At 40.4% G+C, this 9,877-nt stretch overlaps 4 protein-coding genes across 6 annotated transcripts; 2 read left to right on the forward strand and 2 right to left on the reverse strand.

Moving 5' to 3' along the window:
• Positions 1 to 576: 576 nt before the first annotated feature.
• On the forward strand, positions 577 to 3,304 carry tmem221 (transmembrane protein 221). Its single transcript, XM_068319324.1, has 2 exons — positions 577 to 764; positions 2,004 to 3,304. Exons 1-2 carry the CDS (start codon positions 713 to 715, stop codon positions 2,534 to 2,536), a joined length of 585 nt encoding a protein of 194 aa, XP_068175425.1. The 5' UTR covers positions 577 to 712; the 3' UTR covers positions 2,537 to 3,304.
• borcs8 (BLOC-1 related complex subunit 8) lies at positions 664 to 5,511 on the reverse strand. 3 transcript variants are annotated; one of them, XM_068319328.1, is made up of 6 exons: positions 5,340 to 5,511; positions 4,999 to 5,111; positions 4,461 to 4,525; positions 4,266 to 4,373; positions 3,314 to 3,378; positions 664 to 1,363 (listed from the first exon to the last, which is right to left on the reverse strand). In XM_068319328.1, exons 1-5 carry the CDS (start codon positions 5,374 to 5,376, stop codon positions 3,324 to 3,326), a joined length of 378 nt encoding a protein of 125 aa, XP_068175429.1. In that variant the 5' UTR covers positions 5,377 to 5,511; the 3' UTR covers positions 664 to 1,363; positions 3,314 to 3,323. The 3 variants fall into 3 exon arrangements, with proteins under 3 accessions (XP_068175429.1, XP_068175427.1, XP_068175428.1); XM_068319326.1 differs by having other exon boundaries at positions 3,314 to 3,405; XM_068319327.1 differs by lacking the exon at positions 3,314 to 3,378 and having other exon boundaries at positions 679 to 1,363.
• Positions 5,512 to 5,532: 21 nt separating this feature from the next.
• rfxank (regulatory factor X-associated ankyrin-containing protein) lies at positions 5,533 to 8,394 on the forward strand. Its single transcript, XM_068319323.1, has 8 exons — positions 5,533 to 5,909; positions 6,052 to 6,192; positions 6,272 to 6,337; positions 6,453 to 6,553; positions 6,644 to 6,769; positions 6,907 to 6,973; positions 7,067 to 7,147; positions 7,234 to 8,394. The coding sequence occupies exons 1-8, from the start codon at positions 5,807 to 5,809 to the stop codon at positions 7,299 to 7,301; spliced, it is 753 nt and encodes a 250-aa protein (XP_068175424.1). The 5' UTR covers positions 5,533 to 5,806; the 3' UTR covers positions 7,302 to 8,394.
• Positions 7,894 to 9,554, reverse strand: nr2c2ap (nuclear receptor 2C2-associated protein). The gene is made up of 5 exons (XM_068319325.1): positions 9,489 to 9,554; positions 9,252 to 9,342; positions 8,665 to 8,770; positions 8,456 to 8,524; positions 7,894 to 8,015 (listed from the first exon to the last, which is right to left on the reverse strand). Exons 1-5 carry the CDS (start codon positions 9,524 to 9,526, stop codon positions 7,894 to 7,896), a joined length of 426 nt encoding a protein of 141 aa, XP_068175426.1. The 5' UTR covers positions 9,527 to 9,554.
• Between the last annotated feature and the right edge of the window lie 323 nt (positions 9,555 to 9,877).

Here is a 9,877-nt window from a genome sequence, read left to right on the forward strand (position 1 = left end):
AAACTTTAATACCAGACATGAGTAAACACCACCATGAAATACAACCTCAATAACAATGCAGATTTATTACCATTCAAAAAGATATAAAGTAATTACCGTTACTGAACTATGGCAGTGTGTGTGATATTTCCCACAACACTGTTGCTGTGAGTTAAAAATTAACATTTAATTCAGCCTGAGGCAACACAAACTTTTTTTTTTGTCCTTGACAACTAATTTCAAGATTCATTAAAACACAACATCATTTCAGAAGCACAAAAGTGCATTCCTCATGTGTCAGAGGGCAGAGGCCCGCACTGCTATGTTGTTGGATGACCCCCGCCTCTCGGCTCTTGTGAATCCCACCGAAACAATGGCCTTCCTCTCATTATGCAACCCTCACACAGCCTGGAGCTGGCCCTTTCCCACATCGCTTTACAAATCAAACAGCTCGCCCCACACTTCCCTGTTTGTAGAGGGAAAAAGAGAATTATATTCAACATTACAAAATAAACTGGTGCACCCTAATAGTCACCTATGAAATATTTTAGGACTGACAGTGACAATATATAAATTTATCAGATGGGGAATAAAAAAAGAGCACCTTGAATATCTTAATCTGGATAGAAACCCCCCCCCCCCTGAAATTAAAGACAACACAGACACCGTGCTTATGTTTTCATTTAATTACTGACCAGAAAGTTACATTAGTAGTGTTAATGTATAAACTGGCATGACACTGGCTATCGGACTATTCTGCCTTGGAGTTTCTGTCTACCTGGCAGGTAAGAAGAAAAGCGACAAATAAGATTCTTATTTTGTAGGATACAGGATTTACTCCTAATAAAACATGTTGCCCAGTCGATTACACTGATATTTAATCCTGAAATGTAGGTTAGAGCTGTGCACCTGTTGTTGACAACTGCTGTCTCCCTTGTACATTAGGATCTTGGAATTTGCATGAAGCATAATTTTTACTGCCTGCTAAAAAAACAAAACCTCAGGAATGTTAAAACTAGTGTTCAAAACGAAACGCAGTGGATTTTCGAGAACCGAAGCCAAACTGGCTCTCTCTCCAATCTGCAGCGAGTCCAACAGAACAATGCATTCTTTGACCAGCTTCCATGACTTAAGTGTTTTTAATGGTGAACCTGGCAGCGATCTGGTGTGCTGTTCCACTGAGTGGCTTGTACCGTGGGGGTCACTGGAGGCCGTCACTCCAATGTGAGGAAAACGTATCCCCCTCATGACCTCACTTCAGTCATAATCAAGATGTAGTAGACCATGAGATCGCAAACGCCACCAGCACAGGACCTCACGTCACATCCCAGAATTGTGTCTCTCTCCTCCTTCTTTTGGTGTCCCTGGTTCCATAATTTTTTTCCTGGAGATAAACAGTGAAAATTAATTTAATTTAATATACTTTAGTAATCCCCAAAGGGAAATTAAGAGCACTCTAGTTAGTCCAATCAAATCACATGCATATGTTAGTATGTACAGGCCCTGAACAAACAAACACACACAGGGCGCCTGTACGCATACAGAGGAGGTAGAGTGGCAGGCAGCTCCTTCGTGGTGCGCCCCAAATGAGCAACTTGTAAGGGGCCTTGGTCAAGGGCGCCTCGGCAGTGCTCTGGAGGTGAGCTGACAGTGGGAGGTGTCAGACACCCCAATCTGTCAGACACCTCCCACTGTCAGCTCACCGTCAGGTGTTTTTTTTGGGTGGGAGCGGGATTTGAACCGCCGATTTCTGAACATTGGACGTCCCGCTCTACTGCGCGCTCTACCACTGAGTCAATGCCGCTGGTCTTTATAAGATATTTTTAAAAAATGTAAAAGAAATTGCTGGGATGTGGAAAACATAGAATGAAAAGTATATAAAATAATCAAAAATTGACCAAAGCAGCAAAACAACACACAATCCTGAAGTTAGTTGGACCATTACAGATAAATAACACAAAAACAAATGATGAAGTGGTCAAAGTTTGTGTGTGCATGAAGTCTTTGTTTCTCTCTTTTCACAGCTATGTCCATCTTTATGCTCCTCATATTTGAGGTGGAGACAGGCATTGCAAGCGCTTGTGTTCTCTCTTCTGGGATCTTAATCCTATTGGTTGTTGTGATCCACTCTCTGGTCAAAGCCTCGCATAGTTCCAAGTACTATCATGGTGACCACATCGATACCATCTACCAGAATGACCACGGGAGGAGCAGCATGCTTGCTTCTCGACCCTGCGAGCTTAAAATTGGCGTGGACAAACCAAGAATGCACCGAAGTCAGTCTCACCTCCAGCATCCGAGCTCCTATCCTCACTGTAACAACCCGAGACAACAAGAAAAGGAGCAGTACTCTCCACCTGGAGCATCCCTTGCCCACGTTAGTGATAAAGATGGCTACAGTAGTGGTGGTAGTTGTCCCCGAATGCACAGGACCCTGTCTACTGAATCTGGTTTATTGCAGGCCCAGGCTAAACCCTGGAATGGGGTCAACAATGAGATGAGGAGTGTTCTTGCGCGCAAGTCAGGGATTTCCACAAGGGACTCTACTCTTGTGTGACATGAAGGAGCTGGACTTGGGGTTAAAGACACCAGTTAGCGGCAAGCTAACACAACTATCATCTTACTCAAAACCTATTTAGGACAACTTTTGCATAATTTGTGATGATTTGTGAGAACAAACTTGATTTAAAACTTATTACAACACACCAATGTTGCCCAAACACCAATCTGTAAGAGTTATGCTTTCACTGTAATAATGTAAATACTTTGTTCTGTCGTACATGGTGACTCACTGCCAAATATTTGTGCATAATTTGTGAATGCTTTTTGTTATTTTGTTGGTCAAAATGATTTCCTGTGAATTCAAATAAATTAGTTTGAGAAAACAAACTCTGGTTTGAAAATCAGATGTTGTCAAAGCCAAAATTAAAATGTTCACAAAACCTGCTACCTTTAGATGTATAGTTTAAATGCAGATTGCAATTTTTTCTGAAGTGGCTTTAGCTTAGTCCACTAGGTCTTGGGCCGGGGACTGGAGGGTGGTCAGTTTAAGGACCATGTGGACAAAAAGGATGGACTGTGAACTGGCAGTGGAGACGTGCCAGCTCACCTCCTGTGCAATGTTAATGTTAATGCCTGATGAAGATCTCGTATGAGAATTTTCACAAATAAAAGTAGTCCTGTAAGTAGTCAGTGTGCGGACATTCCTGCATGTTTGATCAACTCACACCCCAGCGTTCTATGTCGGAAGTATTTTCTTCTGAATCATTTCTGAAATACATTCTCTAATGGCAAACAGAGGCCTCATTATATCATGTCTGGAGGAACTACTAACCTTTGACACCTCAATCCAGAGGTAAAGAGCAAGTGGCAGGGGCATGTGGAGCGGTAACAGGGGGACTGGGAGGGGGGTTCACATCAGATAAGCTTCATGCAGGTGTCAATGAGAAACAAAACAACAACAAAAAACCATAGAAGAGTGAAGCAGAAAACATGAAGCTCCCACCAACTACAACCACCTTCTAACAGACCTGATGACCTGAAGTAATTTACATACTGTAACAACAGTTTAAACCATTTTCTCATTTAAGTGAATTAAGTGCAGTTGTGCGACTCTAATTAGTCACGTCCAGTTTGCAGTGCTAACAGAGCACCACCTCGTTTTGTCTCTGTCTAGAACACTCCCGCTCTTAATATGATTGAGGGCAGGGATTTTTAGCAGCAGCTTGTTCTCCAGATAAATCATGTTTTAATGGGGCGCTGTAGTCATTACCAATTACTTCATTAACTTTTATTCAGAGTGATGAAATTAATTAATATTGAGTGTATTGCATATCCAAATTGCACCAAAGTAGAAAATTCTCTTCTTTGGGCCCCCTGTGACTCAAATGCCAATTTTAAAGTAGATCAGATGAGCGTTTCTCACGAAAGGCAAATTACAGTCAGACACACAGAGATTCTTGGCATTATATTAAGATAAAGTCAGCTCTATTAAACAATGTAGATGGCTGATACTCGTACAACCAAGCATCATACATGTGTCATGTTAACCATCAGTCTCTAACACTTAACTTTTTAGATTGATAAATTGTTTTTCAAATGTTTTTTGAAAAAAAAAAAAAACGAAAGCAAAGGAACACGAAGCACAGAACAGTGATAGTGTTCTCACATGAGCCGATGAATAATAACACTATTAAAGCCAAAATAAATTAAACAGATGATTTCATGTACTATGACATGACTTGAATATTAGTGTGACGTGGTCTGATCTTGCTGCTGCCACATACCTGCGTCCTTGAGAGATGCTGATCTGTTCTTTCATGTTGATGGCTTGACGGAGGAGGCCGTCAATGTTTTTGAAATACACACTGCTATTCGTCATGCTCTTCACAGCACTGAAAACCCGAGAAGATCATTTGATATTTTTTAGTTTTAACGGTCTTGGTAGTGGGATATTCTGCAAATATACTGCTTCTTCTCACCTGCATGCATACTCTACAGTGTATATTGATCCTTGACTCTGCTCTTCCCAGCTTTGCATATCTGTCTGTATGAAAAACAAAGTAATATATTAAACGTTCAGGACATGTGTTTAAATGTATTGTACCAGAAACTGCGTTTCAGGTATCAAGTTTCAAGAATACAGAAGAACCTAATCTCCGTGGTTGCTTTCCTTGTACTGAGAAAGTGGAAGATAACAGGACAATGAGAAAAAGCACAACACTGCGAATGCAACTATCCTTCAAAAATTAGAACCACTAATTTGGCGGTGCTAAAAAAAAAAAAAAGCAAGAAAATCCCACGAATAAAATTAACGACTGAATTATAATTAAGGAACGTTATTTATTTATTGGTATGCCTAAGGTTTAATCGATCTATGCAGATGATTAGGTTAAAAGGAATGGCAAGGAAATATTGGCCACCTGAGAAAATTGCTAGTTACTAAATAAATATCTTATGTCTAAGGTTATTAGACATTTTCATTTAAAGTCCAACCTGCTTTACGTTTAGGTAAATTACCTTGTGCTGCACAAGTTCAGGCAGAGACCTTCTGACATGTTCCTGCAGTCTGTAGAGAGCCACTGACGGCTCGTTTGCCAGGACGTACATGCTCTCTGTGAATTTATCAGTCACTAAAAAGAATCAAAAGAGCAGACAAAGCTTACAATTAATAGAAAAACATTTAAAAAACAACCCCCAAACAAACAGAGGGAGCATCTCATAGCAGGATACAAGGGCAAATTCCGACGGAAACGGAACACCAGCATAGCAATGGCTTCACGGTGAGTTTCTAGATCTACAACAGCGTTGCGAGCAACGGTGACGTAACCCACATATTTATTTATTAAACTAATATTCACCTCGTCTGACTTTTAACTGCATCTCCTGGTCATCCATGACTGATTAATCCGTTAGAAGCAAAACACAGCGGTGTAGCGACTATGTCCGCCGATTTTGGTTTCTTCCGTGTTTTTGTTGTTGTGTGCCACACTATAATGTTCCGGAAAGAAACACCGACCACCGAAGATGAGTTCTTCCTTCTTGTATCTCAAAAAAACTGCATGACGTGACGAGGCTTGAAGATACGGAGTCTTCATTTCTCTTGTTTAAAATGATCAACGAATTGAACTGCTAAGGGTTAGGGTTTCGTGTATCTCGGGAAACTTCGATGAGCACGAAGATTCGTGGCGTAATTGGACATAATTTACTTTCAGTTTTACCAAAAGGAAGTTGACTGACACTGGATGTGAAGCGTGAACCGTGCAATTTTCTTTAAAATTAGTTTGGCTGCTTTGTTCTGGCGTCAATACTTATTATTTAGAAGCCGATGTCTCGTATTGGAGTAATCGTTAAAGCAGGAGGTGATAAAAAGGTTGCAGATGGCCGAAATACTATTTGCCGTTCAGTGTCCAGAACCAAGAGGTCAAATGGTACCCGTCTTTTTTTTATTTTTTTTTTGTCTTATAACGAAAGCTTCCTCAGCATGATTGCATCCTTGACATTTTCTACGCTTCTCTGTGTGATGTTTGAATCCCTAAAGCAATAATTTTAACAGTGATCTTGCTTCCACAGACAGAGCTGCGGATCATCTGGTTGGGTCCGTACCTCTAGAGAGCATGGAAGAGGACAGGGAGGGTCTGTCCACTCACTCCGCCACTCTGACCAACAAGCAGCGTGGGAACGAGGTCTCAGTCCGCCCTGCAACCTTGGACTGTAAGTAACAGCAAAGATGCTCTGATGACAAGAGCCAACATTTACTGTTATGACGCCATTAATATTTCATCTCCATCAGCTCTGTCTATACACCAGCTGGCAGCCCAAGGTGAGGTTTCACAACTGGCTGCACATCTGAGTAAAGGTGAGTGATCTGGATGTTGGAATAAGGTCACCAAACAGTGAACCCCAATGCAAACCTTCCCAAACCTCATATCAGAAACTTCCTGCTGCTGGGATGTCACTGTTTTATTTTGTAGACAGTTCACTGCTCAGCAAACAGGACGATCGGGGCTTCACGCCTTTAATGTGGGCAGCAGCATTTGGAGAGAAAGCAGTGGTTGATTTTCTCTTGGAGAAGGTAAAAACATTAAGACTGTCTGGACAGACATGCATGTGTTATTGAAACCAGATGCACCATCATAATGTTGTTGTGATATTCCCATTTTAGGGTGCAGACCCCAAAACAGTGGCACGGGAGCGGGAGAGCGCATTGACATTGGCCAGTTCGGGTGGTTATGTGGACATTGTTGAGTCTCTTCTCAAACACGGCGTAGACGTCAACAGTTATGACTGGGTACATGATGACTTCCTCTATGTCCAACATTCCATTACAAATCTATGCAAGGCAGCACTCAGATACACAAGTGTTAAACATTGAAATGTGAATTATAACCACTTTTCCTTGATGTGTACTTCATATTTTAATGTCAGAATGGTGGGACACCTCTTCTTTATGCTGTAAGGGGGAACCACATCAAATCAGTACAGGCACTCTTAGGTACATTGCATTTCTATAACTTGAAATCGTGATAAAATCTTGTGAATTCTTGTTGAATGCTTTATTCATTGTCCTGAATGTACTCTGTTGCAGCCAAAGGGGCAGACATGACCATAGAGTCTGACACTGGATACAGTCCAATGGCACTGGCTGTTGCTCTTGGACACAAAAAGAGTATGTATTGTCTTACGTGTGATGTCTGTGGAGGAAAAGATGTAAATTGTGTTTTGTTTAATAAGCACTTTTCTTTTGTTTCGTAGTTCAGAAAGTGTTGGAGGACCATATTGTGAAACTCTACAAGCCACCAAAACAACACCAGTTAAAATGACAAAATGGAAGAATGCAGTGTGACAGTGCAGATCTGGGATCTACAGCCATCCATCACCACTGTGATGGGGATGCAGTGTCACTATGACAAACCAGTACTTATGCAGAGACGTTTACACAGAGTTATTCTCGAACTTTTTTATTCCACTTGTCTTACAGAGAACCTCTGTACAAAGAAGGACCAAGATACAGCTGTTGTGCAGTGGAATTATTTTGTTAATCTTGCTTAGCTGAAAGGCAGGAAAAAATAAGTTTGAATAAGAATGTATTTTTATACCATCTTCATCTGGAATGATGCTTGAACTGAAAGGCACAAGATTTAAAAAAAAAAAAGAATATACTGACAAGAAGTTCATTGAATCTGCAATTAAAACTCAAAATCTGACTTCATGCAATAAAAAATGTAGTTTTGCAGATAACCCAAGTTGAGATGACTGATCCCTGAATGTCTCCATACCAAAAAAGGCCAAATTCACATCAGCTCATGAGGTGGCAGCACAGATGACATGTTTCCCAAGTGCCACCACACCATCCTACATCCTATACTTTACTCAGGGTCATTTCCTCTCTCATGAGAGAATAAAAAAAATAGGTCATGAGGCTTTATCTCCCAGGACATCTAAGGAATAAATAATAATTCTCCCAAAAAAGTCAGCGCTATTCTCAAAAAATATTTTTACTTTGTCGGCCACAGGAGCCTCCTGTATGGGAAAGCTGTGGGTGTGGAGTCAAGAACAAGATAAGCATGGTTCTATTGAAAAACATGTCTAGGAAAATATTTTCTGATACTTATTATGAACCATCTAGATTGCTTACAGGAAACACTTGAGTTCCTTTAGTGACAGGTGTAGTTCAAGCTGCAACATAGTGATTGTAATGTATGTTCAAATTACTGAACATTCATTTCTTTTTCATATTAAAATTTTCTTAAACACAATTTTGCTTGTAAGTCTGAGTCTTGTTCACTAAACATTAATACACAATCTATTCAATCTACAGTATGTTCAAAGAATAACAGCCATTAAATAAATGATTTAATGTAGCTTTTACAGCTACCTCACTGTTTCTAGTAAACAATGTGTTGAAAAATATATTTTTAGCTACCCTATTGGCACAAATCCTTTATCAGTTGCTGAATAGTAAAACTGAAGGATATCTGAGGAGAGTTGTCATCTTCTGGGTAAAAACGGGCGATCTCAGTAAAATCTCCATGTTTTGAGAAACCTGCAGAAAACACAAGCAGTAGATTATTTATCTTGTCAGACCTAACAACTGCAATAGGACACATTAAATGAGAAGATGGTGAATAAACATTACAAACCCATGTCGGGTGGTTTATCTTTGGGAAATGTCTCAGGTTTTACCTTCTAGTCTGCACGTTTTTGCTGAGAAGCCTCCCTGGAACTGGACTTTTAACTCTGATATCTTGACAGACTGGGGGAACTCTAGAATCACCCATTGATGCTCACCCTGTCAGAAATATTAATGCCACATCAGTGTCAACAGATTGACATGAACGTGCCAGTTGGAAATGTTTGACTGGTGTTCTATTTCCACACTACACAGGAGTAAATTATTAAAATATAGGTGACTCAAAAACTGCATGCTAAAACAGTGTAATTTTAACTGTACTGTTAGAGTATGCTTCTCTGTAACAATTCAATATAAAAAAACATTAGCTTCTTAGAGCTGCAACATAAAGGATGAAATTGCAAAGGCAAAGAAACAGAATCATTAAAACAAATATGTGGAGAAATAATTTTGAAATCTTGGTTTAACAACGGGGTTAAGTGCCATTTAAAAGCTGCAGTTTGTGTCTCAGTACACATTATAACATTAAAATATATTTTCTTGCATTTAATTGCAAGAAGAAAAATGAGAAAGTAGCAGTTATAAAGAGCATTATAGAATAAATATGTGACATGGCAGTAGGACCCAGCTGTAGCTCTACCTGGTCTGAGTTCCAGCATGTCTCTTCATTGGAGTCAAACATGTGCTTCTTTCCGAACTGTTTCACGTCTCTGTTCAGAACTGAACTCACCCTGAAAGCAGACAGGAAATTCAAGTTGCAGGCTGGTGTACATTTACGTCAAATAACGCGATCGGGTAAAGAACAGCGAGCGAAGCAGTCGTTCAAACATGACAGCCATGCATGAAATCAAAATGCAGTTTGTTCACAGTTCTTTACCTGCTCTGCACGTCCCCGCAAATCAAAGAGGACGCCATGTCATGTTTTCAACACACTGCCGTAAAGCGATCCGGTCTGGCGTTACGTGTTTTGCGACAGTGACTATTGTTGACGCAGTTTCATTTCCAGCCACTAGATGGCGATCGCCTGTCGTCCAAATATTTACTTTCTGCTCCCTCTGAAGGTGAAGTCGATATTCATTTTACGAAGTGGACGGCTCTAATTAATTTCTGATGGTTCTAGACATTGAAGCGAATCCTACTCTTATTTGAATTTGTGTTTCCGGAAGTGTAACCAGAAAGGTTCGCATCTTGTTTCAGCCCCATGTCTCCAGGAAGGACAGGGAGATGAGAATCGATTGGGAGGAGAGGACTTCAGACTCCGGGTCC

The sequence above is a fragment of the Antennarius striatus genome, chromosome 7 (assembly GCF_040054535.1).
Source record: "Antennarius striatus isolate MH-2024 chromosome 7, ASM4005453v1, whole genome shotgun sequence".
Classification (NCBI taxonomy): domain Eukaryota; kingdom Metazoa; phylum Chordata; class Actinopteri; order Lophiiformes; family Antennariidae; genus Antennarius; species Antennarius striatus.